Below are 23,863 nucleotides of genomic sequence, written 5' to 3'. Positions count from 1 at the left end.
TGCCAGGACCCCTTGGATTCAGACCTTAGCACAACCCTGGTTCAAACACAGATATGGAGAATAACTGCCTTTTGCATCGGGCAGCATGTGTGGCACCCTCGTAAATCTGAAGTCAATGGGCGGAGGAAAGCACTCCAGTGGCTGGTGTCATACATGGCAGAAAGGAAAACATCTGTTGTTGTTGGAGGCCAATCATTTCAGCCCCTGGATGATGCTGCAAAACCTCCTCTAGGTAGCATCTGCAGTCCAGCTATCTTCAGCTGCTTTGTCAATGACCTTCCTTTCAGCATAGGGTAAGAAGTGGGGCTATTCACTGATGATTGCACAATGTTTAGATAATTCCTCAGATAATGAAGAGTTCATCCCCTCATACACCAAGATCTGGACAACATCCAGGTTTGGGTCAATAAGTGGCAGGTAATATTTGCACCACAAAAATGCCAGGTAATGAGCATCCCCAACAAGATATCCAACTACCTCCTGCTGACATTCAATGGCTTTACTACTACCATTAATCTCGTCGGGTTCACCATTGATCAAAAAGTCAACTCGATAAACCACAAGTGCTATGGCTAGTGCAGCAAACCAAAGGCTAGGAATTCTGTGATTGGTGGCACACTTCCTGACTCCCCAAAGCCTCTTCACCATCTACAAAGAGCATGATGAAATACTCCATACTTACTTGGATGGGTGCAGCAGCAACAGCACTCAAGAATTCAGGGCAAAACAGTTTGCTTAATTGGGACATCACCAGTCTAAACATCCACCATGGTATACTCTCGCTTCAGGGTGTACCATCTGCAACATGTACTGCAGCACCCCACCAAGTATTCTTCAGCAACATCTTCACCATCTAGGAACACACCCCTTCCAAATCGAGCACCAGCATGACTTGGACATATACACCACTCTTTCTCTGTTGCTGGGTTGAAGTCTTTGAACTCTCTACCTAACAACATTGCGAGACTATCTTGAGATTATTGACTGCCATAGTTCAAGAAGCTGATTCATCTCACCTTGGGGCATCCAGGGCTGGGCAATAATGCCAGTGATGCCCATATCATGAGAATGAATTTTAAAAAATCATAGGCACAATTTTTGAGCTGTTAATCCTGTAGTTAAGGATAACGTAAACCGCTCCTTTAAGTTGAACAAAAAGAGGAAAAAAACAGCTGAACAACAGTAGATATGTGTTTTAAGCTGCTCCAACTCACTGAATCATGATCTAAATTCTGTACCCTTTCAGTGAATTAGTTAAGCCCTAAAGCAGCCTACTATAAACCTGTTAGCGTGGGAATAATGTTGCCATTTTTCATCAACAATTTAGGCGCTACAGCTGGACTTAATGTGATACCATGTGTCAAGTTACTAGGGAAATGCTGATAACAGTTCTTTATTTTCTTTTTTCTTTACAACATTAGATGTATCAAATATCAGTAAATTCATGTCACTTGTGGCACATGTAAACTTGTCAAATATGTTGAACTGGAATTAAAACAAGCTTTGAAGAGATTTAATGTAATTGTTAAATTTATTCTCCGCATTGAAGATAAGTTAAACACAGCATTTTAAAAATTAACTATTTAAAAGCTACCTCAATAGTTTTTGCTTTTTCCCCCATCGTTAGATGGAGCAGAGGTAGCCTATTTGCCAAAACAGCCCTACAGCTGTTAATGTGATTTAGGTTTTAGATAATTGCTTTTGGTGCTGGAGATTAAGAATTAAAATTTGCTAATAGAATTGACCTGTGTCCTTTACCTCTGATTCTAAACATCAAACATCTTGTTCAAAGATTGGAGCTCACAAGCTGGCACGTGTACAAGATGGAATAGAATTCTGCATATATTATTACACTTCTAACTCTAGAAATGACAATAGTTTCACAAATCTTGCATCTGATTTTTAGTGATAATGAAATGTGTTCGTCAGTCGTCACTAGTGATCAGCCGCAGACTGGAGGAAGTAAAAGCCTGCAAGCATCAAGTCCTCAAATGGACAGCAACCAGCAACAAAAATCCTACAAATTAGGTAAAATTAAATTTCTCGTTGTTGTAGAACTCCTTCCGTTACATTTGCTTTTGAGAAACAAGTGTGATAGACAATGAATGCTGACCTTACCAGCAATGTCCATAATCCATGAACAAATTAAATAAAAAAGGGTGAGAGCAAATATGACTTCAAGTTTTTAAAACAATGATATTTCACTGTATGGTTTATGAATGTTTTTGAGTTGGGGCAGGGTGCAAATAATCTATCTGGGAAAATAAATAGAAACAGAAAAGGACAAGGAGCATCTGCAGTAGTTTAACATTTATACACAGTAAAAGAATTTGGGGTGGGAAGGGCAGTAATTGTTTCTTCTTGAAGAGAATAATCACTCTTTGGAACAAATGACCTGAACATGTGGCAGATAAGGATTTGCCTCAGACCCTTCAAAAGAGAACTTGATGAGTTCCTGTGTGAAGAGCACATTTTCACTTTTCAGGAATGCGTGGCACAACGGGCTTTTGCCCACGTTGAGTTTCCTTGACTTGCAACAGCAAGCTATCAATTTACTTGTTTTTCTGATTTTTCCTCAATGTGCTGGTTTATTTTGGACACACACAAGTGTTTTGAACTTTTTCATTAATCAGCCCAATTCTTTACAATCCCAAACATCTCGCAATATTGTTAGTATCTCACAGGGGCATCATTGTGACATCAGATTGTTTAAGGTATTGCTCTATTGAACTCACACAGCATGTTGTTTGGGATGGGATGTGAGTGTGTGTGGTGTTCCTAGATATAAGCCACGTGGCTAAGGGTAGACCCTCACTCTAAGGGTGTCGACTTGAATTGACATCTATTTCTGAGGCTTAAAAAGAAGGGCAGGTACTCGATTGGCTTCAGTGCTCTGTAATTGACAGATTGTGGGCAGGAGCCTATCTCACAGACGTAAAGGTGGTAAGTTTTAGAAGCAGAGAGACACAGTGATATGAAGGCAGATAGCATTACAGTTGTTGACTGTACATTATAAACATTCTAAATGATAAAAGTTTTTTTTGCCAGCCTGACCGGTGAAATCAGGCTAGTTTGAGGTTATGGGAAATAAAGCTATGGTTAAAGAATACATTAAGAGAACAAAGTGCTTGTATATTTGTTCTTTTATACATGAATGTGTGTACAGAAAATATACAACCAGTTATGTTTGTTCATTTGACTATTGTATATATTGACAACAAGGCTTTGATAAAAACTTGGCTCACAGTTGATGACGCTTTGCCCCGTACAACAACCTTGTATTTATATAGCACCTTTAACTTCATTAAATGTCTCAAAGTGCTGGACATGAGTGTTAGCAAACAAAAAATGGCACTGAGCCACAGGAGATATTAGGACAGGTGACAAATGCTTAGCAAAAGTGGAAGGTTTTAAGGAATGTCATTAGGGTAAGAGAGATGGGGAGGTTTTGGGAGGAAATTCCAGAACTTTGGGCTCAGGCAGCTTTTTAAAATTCTTTTCACAAGATGTGGGCATCGCTGGCCAGGCCAGCATTTATTGCCCATCCCTAATTGCCCTTGGGAAGGTGGTGGTGAGCTGCCTTCTTGAACTGCTGCAGTGCATGTGATGCACGTACATCCACAGTGCTGTTAGGAAGGGGGTTCCAGGATTTTGGAAACTTTAAGGCCTGGCCCACAATGATGGAGTGAAGAAAAGTGAGAGTACACAAGAGGTCATAATTGGAGGAGCACAGAGATCCTGCAGGGCTGTGGAAGTTGTAGAGCAGAGGAGGGGCAGGGTCCTGGAGGGCTTTGTAAACCAACATGAGAATTTTAAAATTGAGGCATTGTTTAATTGGGACTAATGGAGATCATGAGGTAATGTGTGAATGGGATTTGGTGCATATTGAGATACGGGCAGCAGAATTTTGGATGAGCTCAAATTTATGGACGATGCAAGGTGGGAGACCTTTGGAATAACCAAGTGAACAGATAACAGGCATGGTTGAGAGTTTGAGCAGCAGATGAGTTGAAGCTGGGGCTGAGGCAGGCAATTTTGTGGAAGTGGAAATAGGCAACCTTGGTGATGGCGAGAATATGGAGTTAGAAGATCAACTTGGTCAAAGAGGATGGCAAGATTGCGAGTGGTCTGACTCAGCCTCAGACAGTGGCTCAGGAAATGGCCTTTGTTGCGGACATCAAAGACAGTAGCTTTGGTCTTCCCAATACTTAATTGGCAATTGTACTGGCTCTCTGAAAAAGATATTCACTTAGTTCCATTCCTCAGTTTTGTCTCGCATGAGAAAACCCTGCCAAAGGTTGTCAGGTCATTGAGGACCAGTTCTTCTCACTCTGGATTGCAAAAGAATTACATTCTGTGGTTCAGTCTGATTAATTTAGCTCTGATTTCTGAAAAAATTTTCAGTCTTGAATGACTGCATCATCATTATTATAATAATTTCTTTAACATAAATTAATATTTGCTCATTATTTTGCAGAAAATCCTGCTGATTTACAGCCAAAGAGTGCACTGGACATTAACTCCAAGGAGCCCATCTTCTTACTTAGGTATGTAAATATGTCTCTTGTTTTATTGGATCATTTCTGTCATTAAAGTTTACGAGTTTGGATGGGGTTCAGCTGTATTGAAAGATCTTTGTTTGGCAGAGCATCAGCTTGCCTTTTGATAACTAGGGCTATCACAGAATTGTTACTGCATAGAAGGAGGCTACATGGTCTGTTGTGTCTGTGCCGGCTCCCCGAATGAGGAATTCACCTTGTGCAAATCCCCTGCCTTCTCCCTGTAACCCTGCACATTCTTCATTTTCAGATAATAATCCAATTCCTTCTTGAATACCTCAGTCAAACCTGCTTCCACCACACTATCATTGTGTGGAGGAAGAAGGCATCCGTGAGTGGGAGGGTTTACAGGTAGACAAGGGGACTGTCAGTGAAGGCAGTAGGGAGAGGGTTCAGGGGAGGGGTCTGTGCTATTAGTGAAAGAATTCTGGGGAAATGGTGGATTGATTGAATAGTTGCAGCTAAAGTTGGCAATGGTATGAAATAGGGTGGGAGGGTGAGGGTCCTGTGATGGTGGGTGAAGTGGCATTTGGGGTAATTGGAAGGGAGACGAAATGAAAGGCAAACCTTTGGGGTGGGAAGGACAAGAGTGAGCATTGGAACGATGACCGGGCTGGGCTCTTTGGGGAGGGAGGGGTCGTTGACATTAACTGTTACATGTCGAAGGGTGATTGGGGTGGGAGGGGTTTCAAGGGAGGTTCACGGTTACACCGGAGGGATCAATGATTATAGGGAGGAGGGTGCGAGTAATGGAGGGAGGCTAAAAGGTATTTAAGTGAGCCTTGAAGGCCACATGCACCATGGCTGTCCAGACTTTCCCAGTGGCACAAAGTCCAGACATGGAAATGCTGGGCGGGAATAAGGTCACTGGGTGGGTGGAGCTACAGGTCAGCTCAACTGCACAACAAAAGGGGAACCCCAACATGTAGTTCTGACTAGGCAAAGACAATTGTATCGAAAATGCTGTGAAGGGCAAAGGAGCAGTGTGCATGGGAGGCTTCTGGCACATGGCTCGCAAGGGCCAGGGCAAAGATCGATGCCTCCCTGCGCATGCATGATTCCGGAGGGACGTAGACCCAGCCAGGATTGTGCCTTGGAACATAGGGGGTGCACACATTCTGAAAACTGACCACATAAGAATTTCTTTGATGCGTTATACTAAACTCTATTAATTTTATGGCGATATGATGAAATAATTGTGGGAACAGAGCGTATAAAGCAAACAGATGCAATGAAAAGACAGCAGACCTCCTTAAAGCGTAACTGCAACATATTAACAAGTGTGTATCAACAATCAAAAATAGTAGTGCACCCGTGCCACTATAGTGAGATCAGTACTTCTTAATTTTACGTTTCCGGCCAAGGTGTCTAGGTGCAACCCCCACATCCTCAGCAGGGGTGGAGGCAGCCTGACACTTCATGCCCTGTTGTCTTTGCTGACTTTGGCGAGTGTGTTCTGGACCCTCAAGGCCTGGAGGGGCTTGCTCAGTTTGGGTCTCCTGCTCTGGGGAAGGTGCATCCTCTATGGCCCCAGAGGTTGGAGCTGATGAGGTCCCAGACAAAGGTGAATTGGAAGGCCAGGCACCCTTAAAGAATCCTGAGTGGAGGTCCCAGGTGTGTCCGCCTGACATTCCTCCTCCCTTTGGGTGTCCAAGGGCCCTTGGCTCCTGACACCTTGAAGGAAAGGGGCACCTGGAGGGAGGTCGAGGATGTTTCCCCTTATGGGAGAGATTAGAACTAGGGGACATAGTTTAAAAATAGCGATGTCCCATTTAAGATGGAAATGAGGAGAATTTTTATCTCTCAGTGGGTTGTTAGCCTGTGGAATTCTCTTCCCCAGAGAGCAGTGGAGGTTGGGTCATTGAACATTTTTAAGGCTGAATTAGATAGATTCTTGATTAACAATGGTGTCAAAAGTAATAGAGGGTAGAAAGGAAAGTAGGGTTAAGGCCACAATCAGATAAGCCATGATCTTATCAAATGGCAGAGCAGGCTTTAGGGGCCTCTACTCCTGCTCCTAATTCATATGTTCATTTGGGAATTTTTTTTCCCTAGACACCTAGATTTAATAGAGGTATTCAAATTCATCAGGTGAAGCATTTTACAGAACCTGAGGGTAGTGCCACCTTTTTGCATATTTGAAGGGGGCAGAACAATGGTTTGCTGACATGTTGGCAAGGCAACTTCCTTCGTTTTGTCCCATTTGTACTTCTCTCAATAAATGAGTAAACGTTTGGAAGTACTGTTGTTCAGATTAATGAACCATTCTGAAAACTGACCACATAAGAATTTTGTTGTTGCATTAAACTAAACTGTATTAATTTTATGGCGATATGTTGAAATAATTGTGTGCACAGAGCATATTTAAAGTACCATCCAGTCTTGGATTTGGATAATTTTCTCCAGCTAAAAATTGAAAAGACCAAAGCCATCTCAAGCACAGACTGCAAACTCTGCACAGTTGCTACCAACTCATTCCCCTTCCTGGCTGCAGTCTCAAACTGAAGCAGACACTTTGCAACCTGTTTAATCCCAAGCTGAGTTTCTGATGCCATGTACTCTTCATCACAAAGACCATCCATTTTTACCTCAATAACATTTCCTTGCCTACTTTTCTACTGAGCCCACACACCATTAAAACCCTCATCCTGCCTTTGTCACCTCATTACCCGATTATTCTAATGTGGTCCTACACGGGCTTGCAAAATCTACCCTCGATAAATTTCAGCTCTTAAAAAAATCCTGTGCCCAGACCCAATCCCATCTGAACTTCTGCTAACCTCAGTGTTTTCTTGCTGACCTCCATTAGCTTTGAGTACTAATGCTTCACATTTAAAATTCTCATTCTAATGCTTCAAATTCCTTCATAGTTTTACCCTCCCTGTCTCTTTAATCTCATATCTCCACCCCCCCCCGCCCCACCATGCCAAGCTCTCCATTCCTCTGATTCCAGCCTCTTATGCAGCATTCCTGCTCTTGCTGCACCATAAACAACTGAACCTTCAGCTGTATTGGCCCCATGTTCTGGAATTCCTTCCTTTAAACTCCACAGCCTCCTGATACCTGTCCTTAAAACCTAAACCTTTGAACATGCTTTTGGTTACCTCTTCAGATCTGCCCTATGGCCTTACCATAAGAAATAGGCCATTTGGTTCATCGAGTCTCCTCCGCCATTCAATGAGATCAGGGCTGATTTGATAATCCTCAACTCCACTTTCCTGCCTTGTCCCCATAACCCTTGATCCCCTTACTGATTAAAAATCTGTCTATCTCAGCCATGAATATACTTAACGACCCAGTCTCTACAGCCCTCTGGTAAAGAATTCCACAGATTGACTACACTCTGAGAGAAGAAATTCCTTCTCATCCCTGTTTTAAATGGGCATCCTCTTACTCTGAGATTATGCCTTCTAGTCCTAGACTCTCCCACAAGGGGAACAACCTCTCAGCATCTATCTTGTCAAGCCCCCTAAGAATCTTATACGTTTCAATATGGTCGCCTCTCATTCCTCTAAACTCCAGTGAGTACAGGCCCAACCTACTCAACCTCCCCTCATAAGAAAATCCCTCCATCCCCGCAATCAACATAGTGAACCTTCTCTGGACTGCTTTCAATGCCAGTATATCTTTCCTTAGATAAGGCGACCAAAATTGTTCATAGTATTCGCTTAATGCAAGTACTCATAGAATTGTGAGTTGCTGTGACATATTGGTAGCATTCAACAATGTAGAGAAGATTTTGTGCTGTGTCTTTTTAAAATTAAGACATTTTTTGATGCATTTGCCACGTTATGTAATTGTTTTGTATCATCCCACCCCACCAACCCTCCCACCCAAATGATTCACTAATGGAGGGGGCACACAAGTTCTGAGCCATTGCCTAAAGAGATAACAGAAGGGACTGAGTTAATTTTACTTGGATTGTTATCCTCTGACAAACCACCTCTTTCATTTTCTTTGTTTGGTTGAGATCAGAGCCGTGCGTGGTGAGCTGAATAGAAGCCCATAGTCCTATAAGCCGATGCTGTAGCAATGCAGACCACGCACTGCGCTTTGTTTCTGACCAGTTTTTTTAAGTTAAACTATTCTTGCTACCACATGAGTTTATTTTAAGAGTGTGTAAAAGGGAAAAAATATCAGATTCAACTCATGCTTCCTTTTATTTGAAACAGCTCTCATCCAACACCAAGAACTAGCTCAAATGTAAGCCAGAGCGGCAGTATAATCCAGAGTGCTCCAGCAAAAGGCTCCTCGGTTTCCCCACAGGTATATTAAAGTGTGGCACATCCTTGCTTATGTTTAAGTTTACACTTTCCAGCTAACCCATATTGTTTATTCTATTTTCAGAATAAACTTTTTTCTTAGCGGAGAGAGGAGATAGGTACTTTGCTGGGTTTGGGGTTGTTGCCAGAGAGAGGCCTTTTTCAGGCCACTTGTTCAAAAATATTTTGCAAGTTCATCAGCTGCACTGAACAATACAAATTTGAGTATGAAGTTTGAGAATGGATGTTATTTTTAAAAATATTTTTGGGAAATATTGTGTTTTTTCTTTAAGAAGGCTGGGAATGTCTGTGCGTCTGTGTGATTTAATTTAGCTGGGGAAGGGATTGATAGGAGTCAGGTTGTCTGGGGGGTTTAAAACATGAAAAGAAAAGAGGTGTTAAGTTTGAAGTACAAATAAATAGGTTAGATCTAATATTTGTATTTTTAGATAAGTTGAAAGTTTTTATGAATATCAAAGGGGAGTCAGAGTCGAAAAGTAGCATGTTTACATCTCGAAGGAGTTCCATAGGTAATTAATAATGGGGATATTATATTTTATTGACCCGGAAGATAGAGACATTAAACATTTTATATTTGGAAGGATTTGAGTTTCAAAAGGGTGTGAGAACAATGGAACCTGAGATGAAAGGGGGAAAAAAGAGTTTTTTAACGTTATTGTGGAGAGCTTAGGAGGTAGATAGCTGGAGCTGTTTGAGCTGTTGAGTTGAAGCTCTGGCTGGGAGAGGATGCCATTCGAACCAGTTATCCAGTTAAGCCAGATAAGACTTGGGCTGCAACAAGCAGATTTATTCTGAAATGGATTTCACCGCAGAGTAGAAGAGGGTAGAGGTCATGTGGAATGCCTTTATTAAAGCTGCAGCAGTTTGCCTTGTGTAACATTACTGGATTTTTTTTATAATTAACATCTATAAAGGAGTGTTGCCTGGAGATGTTTACTTGACCAAGTAGAGAGTTTTTTTGGGGGTATGTTTTGTAAGATTAGCCTTAATTGTGTAACTGTAATCTTGTGTGCTTAAGTTTTCTTTTATTCTTGTTAATAAAACATTTAGTTTTAATTTTTAAAATCCCAGAAGTGTTACTGGACCTCTTGCTGCTGAGATCAGTATGTCCTCTTCTCATTTTCAGAATACAGGAAAAAGGGTGTGGCCCGTAAGCCAAGTTTCCCTCTGGGATTTTGTTTGGGCAGCAATTGACACCAACTGTGGTCATAACAGAAGAAGCACAGTACCAGAAGAGAGGGGAAAGGACAATGGTCACTTTAGATTTGAGGACATGAAGTTACTGCCCTCTAATTAATTGGTTCTTTATTGGAAGAAATGTCATTTAGAAGTTGAACGAGGGATCTTGCCTGTGCAGGAACTGTAGGAGTAGCAAATGTGGCTGATCTTGATACTGTGAAACCTTCAAGTAATAAAGAACATTGCTGCTCCCTCCTCACTCCTCTGAAGACAAGGAATGTGTGGAAACAAACCTGTGCATTCTTGTTCCTAGCTTTGTTTACTTTTATTTAGTTTCTTTCCATTATTTTTTTTCTGTTAATTCCCTTTCCCCCACCATGACAGCAATGATGGTTGCATTCCTGAAAGGTTATTGTTGATGTGCCTGTGGGTGATGAAAGCTCATTCAACAGCTGGAGGCATTTGTAACCAAGTCTGATAATATCCTCAACCTGATCCAGAAAGTCAGGATGGTGTGTGGCTTAGAGGGGAACTGCAGGTGGTGATGTTCCCGTACATCTGCTGCCCTTTCTAGAAGGTAGACGTCATGGGTTTGGAAGGTGTTGTTGAAGGAGCCTTGGTGAGTTGCTTCCGGGCATCTTGTAGATTGTCCACATTACTGCAACTGTGGATGCAGTGAATGTTTAAGGTGGTGTATGGGGTGCCAATCAAATGAGTGCTTTGTCCTGGTGGTGTCAAGCTTCTCGAGTCTTGTTGGAGCTACACTCATCCAGGCAAGTGGAGAGCATTCCATTACACTCCTGGCTTGTGCCTTGTAGATGGTGGACAGGCTCATGGGAGTCAGGGGGTGAGTTACATGCCACAAAATTCCCAACCTCTGAACTGTTTTTGTAGCCACAGTATTTAAAGCTGGTCCAGTTCAGTTTCTGAGTGAAACTGAATGAAGTTTCTACATTAATATAAATGTCTACCCCTTCAACTTGTTCAGAACTGTTGCTGTTTGACAGCTCCCTTCTGCCCTCTTGTGGCTTAAATTGCAGTCACTGTTCAGGGCAGAATAAATAAAGCTGGCCAAAACCTCTGCAAACTCATTTGGACTGGCTATTGCTCTTGACTGAAACCTGGAGAGGCATTTTCATAATTATTCATCCAGTAAAAAGTAAGAAAGCGTTAAGCATATTTTTTCCTCTCCTCATCATGCAACAGCAATGAAGTGATGTTTTGGGGAAGGAACTATTCTGACCATTGTATTTTATTCTTAATTCACATAAGGCACGCCTTCACACCCTTCGCAAATTGGCCTTTCGTTGTCATTGTCATTGGTTGTGGAAAACAAAGTTATTGATGTTTAAATGCAAAGCCGTGTGTTTGTGCTTTACAATGCAAGTTTGACCCTACTGATTACCCACAAGGCGAGTTCCTAATTCTATCTGCCTTTGGGAAGGCACGAAACAAAGGTTCCGGATGTTTATGCAAGTGCTGTTATTGGTGGCTGAGAACAATTTACATGACTGAGCCTTTGATTAGCATTTGCAATACATTGATTGAACTAACTTCTGTGTGGTGCAAATATCGGGCACTTATATGGCCATTTTCTGCCAGTAATTTGTGGTTTCTCTTATGTAAGGACATAGAACAAAGAACTTCCAAGAGTTTCAAAAGGACAGTTCCTCAGGCTGATTGAGAAGCATTTTTGGACAATTTTCGACAAGGTTCAGATAACCACAATGTGAAGTTTTCCAAGAAGATTCTTTGTCCTATGTACATGGAAACAAAAAATCTATTGGAATGATTTGTTCTTCTGCAGCGCTTTTACACTATTATGTCTGAGTCATTCCTGCCATGAAACTTAGCCAAAGTGAAATTTCTTTGCAAGGGGTTCAATGCAGAGTTCAGAATTCACAGAATTTGCATTGTGTTTTGTAAAGCAGATTTGTACACATTCCGGGAATGACTGTGAATGCCATTAAAAGCCAATGTAAACAGCCTATCATAGTATGCAGCCAATGTAGGGCTGTGCTGATTAACTCATAGTGTTGCTATTTATGTCCTTGAGTTTCTCCAGAGACCTTTAAGTTGATGATTACATTGTTATCCCACTCTATTATGGAGCAATAAGATATTACATTCAGTGGTCCGTACACAAGTATTCTTGTGTGTCTAAAAGAACAATTCTGACCTATTCATCTATAACAGTTTGACCTTTAAAATTTACCACACAACATGCAAAAACATGTATTTTGCCTTTCCCTCTTTCAGGCCATTTTATGCCACTTGGAGCCATGAAAGAATCTGCAGTCAGTCCCCTGCAATTACCACTGCTGTATATATAGCTGCTGTGAATTGACTTTTATGTGTTCTTCCCCTCAAAGCACCTGGCCTTATCCTGGCCACCTCGCCTTAGGATTAATTGGAAGTGCAAATTTTTACAGGAGGATATAGATGGGCTGGTCAGATGGGCTGATCAGTGGCAAATGAAATTTAATCCAGATAAGTGTGAGGTGATGCACTTGGGCAGGACAAACATGGCATGGGAATACATGATGAATGGTAGGACCCTGGGAAGTACCGAGGATCAGAGGGACCTTGGTGTACATGTCCGGTAGCGGGACAGGTAGATAAGTTGGTGAAGAAGGCATATGGGATACTTGCCTTTATTAGCTGAGGCATAGAATATAAGAGCAGGGAGGTTATGCTGGAACTGTATAAAACGCTGGTTAGGCCACTGCTAGAGTATTGCGTGCAGTTCTGGAATCCGTATTATAGGAAGGATGTGATTGCACTAGAGAGAGTGCAGAGGAGCTTTACCAGGATGTTGCCTGGGCTGGAGAGTATTAGTTATGAGGAGAGATTGGATAGACTGGGGTAATTTTCCCTGGAGCAGAGGAGGTTGAGGGGGGACATGATTGAGGTGTACAAAATTATGAGGGGCATAGATAGAGTAGATAGGAAGGAACTTTTCCCCTTGGTGGAGGGATCAATAACCAGGGGGCATAGATTTAAGGTAAGGGGCAGGAGTTTTAGAATTTTTTCATCCAGAGGGTGGTGGGAATCTGGAACTCGCTGTCTGAAAGGGTGAAGCAGAAACCCTCATAACACTTAAGAAGTATTTGGATGTGCACTTGTGATGCCATGTTGTACAAGGCCTAGTGCTGGGAAATAGAATTTAGGATTAGAATAATTAGGTACTTGTTTGATTGGTGCAGACTTAATGGGCCAAAGGACCTTTTTCTGTGCTGTAGACCTCTATGACTCTAAGGTTTTGTACTTCTGCAACTCCATTCCCTACAATTCATGCATGGTTATCACAAGACAAAACAGTAATAAGACTGTAAGATTACTTACCATATAAGGAAATAATAAAAGAAATATCTGACATTTTTGGCTTTAGGCAGATGGTAAAGTTTTAGGATGAATGAAGACAGCACTGTTTTGATGATAAATGCCTTGTCACAAAAATGGCTATTTAGATAAATACAAATGTTTATTTTAATTGGGAAGCTAAGGTAAGGGACACAGCCGTTGTGCAGGACACCAAGATTGAAAAGAAATAGTAGGGAAATACATTGCTCTGTAATTTTAAACAAAAATGTTATCTAAGGAGGGAAAAGTTAGGGCGAATGATAGGACTTGAGCACCAATTAAAAATCCAGAAAACCCAACTCGCAAATGAAAAGAAATAATTATTGATCAGATTATTTTCTCATGAGAAGGAAGAGAAGACATCAAGTGACCTGAAGCATTTTGCAATTGAACTATATTGAGTAATGTGATTATTCAGTTTGTCAGACAGGAATTAAAATAAGAGTGAAGCTGCCAGCCAGAGAATTTGGCTTTGTGTTGAAGGGTAGAAATCAGACCTGACTTCAAAATTGGAAAGAAATTGGGAATTCTTTATAAGTACAACAGCTGCTAATTTGCCAAGTAACTTATGTGTTTAGATACAAATCAGTTTATTTTTATAGGAAGTACTTGAAGGGTCAAATAGCATACGCTTGAAGACTAACAGTTATCTGGAGATTTAAATTGAAGCGTCTTATGTAATTTTCCATGATCACAAGGTAGAAGTTGTAGCTGCTATGTTTTTGATAGAAATTTGTAGTGTTCCTTAGTGGTATTTGTTAAGGAAGCAAAATAAAGTAAGTTCAGTGAGAACGCTGGAATCCCAAAATAGGGTGCACGTCATAAGAAAGATAGTATTTATGTTACTGTCATGCCTTTCATGATCTCCAAACATCCCAAAGTGCATTACAGTCAATTAAGTACTTTTTCAAGTGGGTTATTGTTGTAATGTAGGAAGTGCAACAACAGATTTGTGCAAAGCAAGGTTGCACAAACAGCAATAATACAAGGAACAAGTCTTTTTTATTTGTTCATGGGTATGTGAGCATCACTAGCAAGGCCAGCATTTAGTGCCCATCCTTAATTGTTCTTGAGAAGGTGGTGGTGAGTTGCCTTCTTGAACGACTGCAGACTGTGCATTGTATGTACACTCACAGTGCTGTTAGGTAGGGAGTTCCCTGCTCTTCCATGGCATCTTTTGCATCCAACTGGATGTAACTGAGGATAGATGGAGCTTGAATTTACGACTTTCTTATTGAGAGACCAGATTGCTATCAATTGAGCCATGCCTAACACCTGAATAACATATCGAATATGAACTGAGATTTGCGCTATAGGTTCTCCTTGGGCTGATATTTGCCTCTGTTGTCTAGGTTATTTGAATAAATGGAGAAAGTTGAGTTCTTTCCCATTCTCAGTCAAAAGCAACTCCTGACTGAAGGGTTGCAGTTGAATTTTGGATGCTGAATTATGTTCTGCCCAATGAGAGGAGCATTGTGAATCCAAGCAGATAATTTTAAGAGAGAGGGGAAAGAAGGGACTAAATAATTGCAATAAAAGCTTCAATTCTATATTTCTAAGACATATGTCTTTGTATGTCTGTGTCCATGACTTTAAAATCTAGATTTTGTTTTGCTGTTACCGAAATTCTGGTTCATAAATGCACTGACATCCTCTTATTACAGTAGGATCAATCGCATTTTTATCACACCTTTAATGTACAAAAGTATCTCAAAGAACTTCACCATGCTGGAGTCAAAAACTGTAATCAAGCCTAAGGGGAAGAGATTAGGAGGGCTGAGTTGGAACTTTCTCATAGAGGTGAATTCTGAGGGTGGTGGGAGTGCAGGGAGAGTGGTGGTAGTGGTATGGGGTTTAAGAAGAAGAAGAAAGACAGAGGAGTTTATGTCGGTTATTCCAGAGAGTGGTGCCTGGGCAACTGAAAGCACAGCACCAATGTTGGGGCGAGATGCTCAAGGCCAGATTCAGCGATTTGCTCGGGAAAGGGGTGGTGACAGCTATGTTCAGAGGTGTTTGGGGGGTGGGGTTGGGGTTGGGGTGGGGGGGCGGTGGCGTTGGAGGAGTGGGGGGTGGTGGGGGGGGCGGCGGGGTGTTGTGGTGGGGAGGATAGTTGCAAGGCCATGAATGGATGTTAACATGAGGATGTGAATCCTAAATTAGAGGTGACTTGGTCACAGGAGCCAGTCAGATAGAAAGGTCATGGTTGATGGATATGCAAGACTCAGTGGAGAGTGGGATATGAGTAGCAGAGTTTGCATGAGCTGAAGTTAATTGTGGGTAGAAGATGATGTTCAGTAACCCAACTGTATTTTTGGTTATACTTCTGTCAGTGAAATAGACTCCAAGTATAAGAACAAATTTCTTCAGTTGTACACTGATTGTTTAGTGTGGCATTGCTGCTTGCAATTCCATTTCAAAAATCTTCAAAGCATAAATGTGACCCAAATATGATGCTGGATTAAATTCAATTAAAATGGTATATTTTTGCATGAAATTTGTGGCTTATTTTTCAGTTTTCTCTAGGAAGCAGCGTGCACGTGATATTAATAGATGTGCATTTTGTGACTTTGTAAACACCTTAGTTATGTTTACTTGAAGCTCTGCAACCATTGCGCATTGCCTTGGAACTTGCCCGCGTCTGTGGCTGCCTCAGAATCAGCTTTGGAGGCAGCATGCCCAATTCCAACCTGCCCTGACCACCCTAGGACAAAAATGTGGCAGGTGGGAGCCTTTTTAAAGGAGACAAGTCTCTTGGGTTGGGAAGTTTCCTGACTCAACTTCCCATCTTCTCGGCAAAAATCTGGCCTCAAATGTAGTTTTTAGGGGAAGCGGGGTGAAAAGCTAAGGGGCATTGGGCCAGGGAGGAACAGACATGAATCAGATCTCAATTAGAATATCATATATACTGTGTGTTGGAAGGATTGGCAGGTGGATACTCAACTTGTTCGGCCACGTTATGAATGCACCTTCCTTGGCCATCAAGTCCTGGGGTGAGCCTTAAACCTTGAGCTTCTGGCTCAAAGGCAGGCATGCCACCCACTGCACTAGAAGATCTCCTTTCCAAATAATACAGCGCTTAAAATTGGTACCAGGGATGAGATACATAGTACACAGAGATTGGAGAAATTGGAAGCACATGGAGAAAGTTATGAGGAGATTTGATAGAGGTGTTCAAAAGCATGAAGAGTTTTGATAGAGTAAATGAGAAGAAACTTTCCAGTGGCTGAAGGGCCAGTAAACAGGGGACACAGGTTTAAGGCGATTGGCACAAGAACTGAGGTGATACAAAGAAACCATTTTTTAGACAGCCAGTTGTTGTGATCTGGAACGCACAGCCTGAAAGGGCAGTGGAAAGAGATTCAATAATAACACGCAAAAGTGAATGAGATAAATTCTTGTAGGGGAAATATTTACAGGGCAGGAGAAAGAGCAGGGAAATGAGATTAATTGTATAGCTCTACGAAAGAGCCAGCACTGGCAGGGTGGGCTGAATGGCCTCCTTTTGAGCTGTATCATTCTATGATTCTAAAATCCTAAGCCCATGTTTATAATGGAAATTGCCTATGTGACCTTGTCATGCTTAATTACACCCATTGGAGGAGATTGTAACTGCAGTAGTTTTCATTATAAATTTGGATACAGGAATTTATAATGGAAAATTTGACAGGATGTGCATGCAGATGCAGTATTTTTAATGTATTAATAGATACAGTTATTTTCAGGCTGTGGATTAATCATTATTAATACATAATCTCTTATTTTATGTGTGACAATATTATTCTCTTGTATCTTTTTTCTGCCAACCAACAGGATATGGACTCTAAAATAAAAGGGCTTATATACACTGAGGCTGATCTTACAGTGACCCCCATTATGGATAACCCTAAGGTAACCAGAACAATATTTGCTTTTATATAATGCTTTTTAGCTAAACTAACTTTTTAGTGATTTTCTGTTTCCTTCTATGAGGATTAAAAAATACGATTGAAAATGCTTAAATAAATCCAGTTCTATTTGTTTTGTTTTAAATCCAATTGACTAAGAAACCTGTGTGCTTATGTTAGGAATTAAGAATTAGGAATTTGCCTTCCCGGTGATACTCAAAGATAAGTTGCTTCAAAACCAAAGGATTTGAGGTTGAGATGTTTCTAGAAGGTACAGAAAAGTAGGAAGTTGGAGGGGCTGTTTGTAGTTATAAAGTATGATTTGTTATCAGGGTGAACCCCTAGTGATTTGTGCAGAGCAGGACTTTTTTTTATTAACCTGTTCATGGGATGTGGATGTCGCTGGCTGGGCCAGCATTTATTGCCCATCCGTAATTGTCCTTGAGAACTAAGTGGCTTGCTTAGGCTATTTCAGAGGACATTTAAGAGTCAGCCACATTGCTGTGGGTCTGGGGTCACATGTAATCAGACGAGGTAAGGATGGCAGATTTCCTTCCCTAAAGGGCATTAGTGAACCTGATGGGTTTTTGCCACAATTGACAATGGTTTCATAGACATCGTTAGACTTTTAATTCCAGATTTTTACTATTGAATTCAAATTTGGAACCCAGGTCCCCAGATTACCCTGTGTATCTGGAGTACTAGTCCAGTGACAATAACATTACCCCACTGCCACAAGAGTATCTCTTAGATTCACAGGTGTGTTTTTCATATCCTATAGAGCTTGCGAGGTACCCATTATAGGATTTTTGGTAAGATTTTATGTTTTCTGATCTTGCTGTCTGTAATTTAATTAATTTCAATTACTTCAGCTTGCCATTTAATAAATTCACTTTGATTCAGACAAGGCAAAATAGAACTCTGGATAGAAAATTTTAAAAGAAGTTTATTAAAAGAAAAAGGTATACTTGCCAACTTCAAAACAATGACTCTACAACTTCATACGGCTGATGAGATTGGAGAGGCATAATCCTCTCAAATTCCTTCGTTGACAGCAGTTTCTTCTGGGATTCTGCTTCTGGAGCTTTCAGCACATGGCTAGCAAAAATATCTCTTGGAACCTTGGTTTTTAACCCCTAAATTACCATTATCTCATCACAAATTAGGCCCATTGTAACTTAACAATTGGTCAATTTTAATATTGCATTATTTTGATTGGATTTCAGTTACCTGCGTAAATTGTCAGGTTCCATCACAGTGATGTTAATATTGAACCAGTCAGCACTTTTCTGCACTTGTTTACCATATTCTGAGAGTGTAGTATTGTGAATGGTGTCTCGAAGTTTGTTCCATTTTGCTGCAGCAGTAGAGCTCCTGTTCAATTGAATCAAATGACTGTTGGTTTTTATCTGGGTAGGCAGTTTGGCTGACATTGATATGACAGCCTTTCTGCTTTGAATGAAAAAACCTCAAGGGTTGCATCCTAACCCTGGAGCACTCCAGGGTGTGACCTGTTTCACAGTTAATGTTGTGACAGGTGCATGTGTTGAGAATGCTGTTCAGAGAGTCAACTCTGGTGATGATCAGATCCAGCTGGTGCCAGTGGCCGGATTTTAGATATCTCCAGGACATCTTGTGGCATAGTTTGTTCTGAAAGAAGGTGTTAGTTATACAAAGCTCATGGCAACAACAAAGCTCCAGTGGTCTTTCTCCATTCTCATTTATCTTTCATGAGCCCTGGTGTCTGAGGCAGGAGGGCCATGCCTCATGGTCCACACTCATTCTTACGTTGAAATCCCCCAGGGGAGGTAAAACGTTCTAATTTAGAGATTCTGCTGATAGTAGAGTCAAGCTGCTCATTGAACTGGTCTTTTGCCTCTGATCAGGCTGAAGCATTTGCAACAATCTTCAGCCAGAAGTGCCGATTGGTTGATCAATCTCGGCCTCCTCTAGAGGTCCACAGCATCACAGATGCCAGTCTTCAGCCAATTTGATTCACTCCAAGTGATATAAAGAAACGGCTGAAGGCACTGGATACTGCAAAAGCTATGGGCCCTGACAATATTCCACTGAAGACTTGTGCTCCAGAAGTTGCTGTGCCCCTAGCCAAGCTGTTCCAGTACAGCTACAACACTGGCATCTACTCAGTAATGTGCAAAATTGCCTAGGTATGTTCTGTACACAAAAAGCAGGACAAATCCAACCTGGCCAATTACCGCCCCATCGGTCTACCATTGGTCATCAGTAAAGTGATGGGAGTGGTCATCAATAGTACTCTGACGTGGCACTTGCTGAGCAATAACCTGCTCACTGACACTCAGTTTGGGTTCTGCCAGGGTCAGTCAGCTCCTGACCTCATTACAGCCTTGGTTCAAACATGGACAAACAAGCTGAACTGTAGAGGTGAGGTGAGAGTGACTGTCCTTGACAGCAAGGCTGCATTTGACCGTGCGGCTTCAAGGAGCCCTAGCAAATCTGGAGTCAATGGGAATCAGGGGGAAGACTCTCCACTGGTTGGAGTTATATCTAACACAAAGGAAGATGGTTGTGGTTGTTGGAGGTCAATCATCTCAGTTCCAGGACATCACTGCAGGAGTTCCTCAGGGTGGTGTCCTAGGCCAACCATCTTCGTCTGCTTCATTAATGACCTTCCTTCCATCATAAGGTCAGAAATGGAGATGTTCGCTGATGATTGAACAATGTTCAGCACCATTCACGACTTCTCAGATACTGAAGCAGTCCATGTCCAAATGCAGCAAGACCTGGACAATATCCAGGCTTGGACTAACAAGTGGCAAGTAACATTCAAGCTACACAAGTGCCAGGCCAACAAGAGAGAATCTAACCATCGCCTCTTGACATTCAGTAGCATTACCATCACTGAATCCCCCACTATCAACATCCTGGGAATTACCATTGACCAGAATCTGAACTTGACCAGCTGTATAAAGACAGAGGCTACAAGACCAGGTCAGAGGCTAGGAATCCTACAGCGAATAACTCACCTCCTAACTCCCCAAAGCCTATCCACCATTTACAAACCATAAGTCAGGGATGTGATGGAATACTCTCCACTTGCCTGGATGAGTGCAGCTCCCACAACACTCGAGAAGCTTGACACCATCCAGGACAAAGCAGCCCGTTTGATGGGCACCCCATTCACAAACATTTACTCCCCCCCCCCGCCCCCCTTACCACCACACAGTGGCAGCAGCGTGTATCATTTACAAGATGCACTGCAGGAACTCACCAAGCCTCCTTAGAAAGCACCTTCCAAACTCACGACCACTACCATTTAGAAGGACAAGGGCAGCAGACACATGAGAACACCACCATCTGGAAGTTACCCTCCAAGCCACTTACCATCCTGATTTGGAAATATATCGTAGTTCCTTCACTGTCGATTGGTCAAAATCCTGGAACTCCCTCCCTAACAGCACTGTGGGTGCACCTACACCACAGGGACTGCTGCAGTTCAAGGAGGCAGTTCACCACCACTTTCCCAAGGGCATTTAGGGATGGCTAATAAATGCTGGCCTAGCCAGCAACGCCCATATTCCATGAATGAGTAAAAAAAGATGTGGAACATAGTGTTGGAGCATAGATACTCATGAGGTTAACTGGCCCTGTTTGAGTTGAGAGGCAGATGGAGATTATACGTTCTGAACCACTTGTTTGGCGGGGGGTTTCTATCACTGAGAGTAGTGAGCTCCTTACAACAAAACCTACACCCTGCTCATGTATTTCCTCTGAACTCTACCCCGCAAGATGAATGTGTAATGTTTTTCCATCAGTGATCCACTTCCTGCTAGCCTTGTCTCTTGTAGGGAAGTAATGTCAATGTTCAGCCTATCAAGTTTCACGGTAATCACTGCATGCGTATGAACCAGCTGCAGCTGTCTCTCAATCATGTGTACATGGTCCTGACATTCCAACTTGCTAATATAAGAGTTGGGCATCTGACTTCTTTTCATTCTTTTGCCTGGTGCAATGGATTTGGTCCACTTGTTGAGCAGACACACTAAGCTTCAAAAAGCAGTTGGCCTGTAGCGGGTTAGCACCTTACTAGTTGGGGGCTGGCCGACTTGAGGTGGGCAGTGGCTGACTTGTGAGGCACAATGGTTGCTCTCACTGGAAGGAGCCTGTAACACCTGTTTTCTACGCCTTTCAAATCAGGCTTATCACTCGGTAGCTGCTGTCTCCTGTGTTGTGTTAACGCTCTGCAACAAAACTAGAATGTCCTCTCCAGGGTCCAAGCCTGGGCAAAATTCATGGAGACCCTGGGCTGCCCAAATGTCAGGGTCCCTCTCTCGACCTCCCTGGTTGAGTCCAAAGAAATGCAAAGCTCCACATTTGGCACCTACTTGTTGCAGGAGTTGCTGGAAAGGTGACAGATGTGGACATGTCAGCCTTTGGACTCCACTCGAGCCTTTTTGTCAGGGTTTACTACCTTAGCCTTCAACTTTCCCGAGGAATCCACAAGGCAGTGGAGCTACTCACCCATAGCTGGGAGTTTAGTTCATGATTGACGGGACGTTTAAGAGGAGGTTTGGATCCCCAGGCATAAAATGTGCAGGCCCACAGTCTCCCCCGGTTAAAAGTAGAATACTGGCAGACATGCTAGGCTGAAATGCAAACAGCAATCTCAATGATGTTAGGTATGATGATTGTAAGAAATCCAAAATTAGATAGCAAATTAACCGTTGTTGTCAGTTGTTGTGGAAATCATGTCCCATGCTTGGCTTATTAACATGTAACCTCCTCCTGCCCTGTATGATGCAGCATATAGCTAGAAGAAGAATTTGAAACGAGAACAAGCTTGCTCTAATTTACAACACATCAGTTAAATTTAACTCATCACCAAATCCTTTCTATGGAAAGGGGATCAAAATTACAAAACCTAACTGTGCATAGGAGGTTGTTTAGAGAAGGCATTCAAATCTGTGCTATCACTATTTTTGTTCTTATGAATATAGTCTATTCGAAATTTGAAGTTATTGAAAAAAATGTTGAGTTGCATAACTTGAATTAAGCGAAGTAGTAAGATAGCAAAGCGATGTTTAAAAACAAATCAGATTATGAGCTGATTTGAATTGAACAACTTTGAGTTGAAGAATATAGTGCATGATACTTATGTGTGAGAAGGATGGGATGTCTTGGTGGAATATTTTTTAGATTTTTTATTGTGCATCCAATAAATCTATAATGTCCTATGCTCACTGATGTCTCATTAATTAAGAAATTTTAATTTCAGTTGAACAATATTTGCTTTTTTTTCAGTGTTTCTTCTGAATTACTGTATTTCTTTGTGCTGTGAAACGTTGCAGTCTTTAACTGTAGGTCGCCCTAATAAACTTATTTCTCTGTGTGTTTTATGTTACAGATATTGAAACCAACACCCATGAAGTTTGATGCCAAAACATTAAGTGTTCCAGCCTATTCAGGTAAGTGTTAATAGAAATTTGTTAGAAATGTGAATAAAGGAGAGGCTAAGCTTGGAATGGTGTAGTTTTGGTACTGGAAAGGAAGTGAGATTTGAAAATAAGCTCTAGGTTGAGCAGGAATTTTTGGATCGTGTGGTTCAACCTGAGTGAGTGGCCGAAGGAGGGGAGTGATATCAATAGCAAAGGAATGGAACTCATGACCTGCTGAACACTATGGGTTTAGCTTGCCCAGTTGGGAACATTTAACTCAATCCATGATTTGATGTTGGCTAAGCCAGGCTGTGAAGTCTTCTCATTTACTTACCCCACTTGCTCACTTGTCTACTCATTGCAAGTGATCCTGACTCATCTGCTTACTTGTTCACTGTGAGTCATGCCCTATTTGCTTGCTTGCCCAGACTGAAGATTTGCGAGTTTGTCTGCTCACTCACTCAGCCCTAACTGCTCCTTGGTCAAACTCTGCGTGCTTAGCATTCACAAGTCCGCCAAGTTGCTCTTTTCGACCCTGCGCGAGTGCCTTTTGACTAGTCACTCACATGCCTACATTGAATGCTTTCAAACCTACCTGCTCCCAAGTACTCCTGACTTACTTGCTTAGTGATCTGCTTTGAGAACTTCCTAACCTTCCACCTCTTCCCTACCTCCACATCTGCTACCTTGACAGCCGTCAACATACCTGCTTGTTTACAGCCTCAGTACTTTCTGGCCTGCCTGTTTACATGCTCTTCTGTCTGAGGTACTTCCCTGTTCAATGCAGGGAAGTACCACTGCAGGAATTCACCAATGCTCCTTAGACAGCACCTTCCAAACCCATGACCACTACCACCTAGAAGGACAAGGACAGCAGATAGATGGAAACACCACCACCCCGAAGTTGCCGTCCAAGTCACTCACCATCCTGACTTGGAAATATATTGCCGTTCCTTCATATTGCTGAGTCAAAATCCTGAAACTCCCTTCCTAACAGCACAGTGGGTGTACCTACACCACATGGACCGCAAGGGCCCACTACGACCTTCTCAAGGGCAACTAGGGATGGGCAATAAATGCTGGCCTAGCCAGCAAAGTCTTCATCCCATGAACGAATGTTTAAAAAAAAAATGTTATGAGAAGTAAAGGAAAAGTGTGGAAGAGAGTAACAAATTGGTGAA

At 42.0% G+C, this 23,863-nt stretch overlaps 1 protein-coding gene across 5 annotated transcripts in view; it reads left to right on the top strand.

The window, feature by feature from the left end:
• ulk4 (unc-51 like kinase 4) overlaps window positions 1-23,863 on the top strand; it is a 425,974-nt gene that overhangs the window by 46,100 nt on the left and 356,011 nt on the right. For all 5 annotated transcript variants that reach the window (XM_041184964.1, XM_041184966.1, XM_041184965.1 and 2 more), the window contains exons 10-14: window positions 1,907-2,028; window positions 4,478-4,547; window positions 8,732-8,825; window positions 17,195-17,272; window positions 22,652-22,712. In XM_041184964.1, the coding sequence (XP_041040898.1) occupies window positions 1,907-2,028; window positions 4,478-4,547; window positions 8,732-8,825; window positions 17,195-17,272; window positions 22,652-22,712 (425 nt within the window). The remainder of the gene's footprint in view (window positions 1-1,906; window positions 2,029-4,477; window positions 4,548-8,731; window positions 8,826-17,194; window positions 17,273-22,651; window positions 22,713-23,863) is intronic.

Source organism: Carcharodon carcharias, chromosome 3, assembly GCF_017639515.1.
Source record: "Carcharodon carcharias isolate sCarCar2 chromosome 3, sCarCar2.pri, whole genome shotgun sequence".
Classification (NCBI taxonomy): domain Eukaryota; kingdom Metazoa; phylum Chordata; class Chondrichthyes; order Lamniformes; family Lamnidae; genus Carcharodon; species Carcharodon carcharias.
The sequence above is the reverse complement of the archived record's forward strand: the minus strand, read 5'-3'. Positions and strand labels throughout refer to the sequence as shown.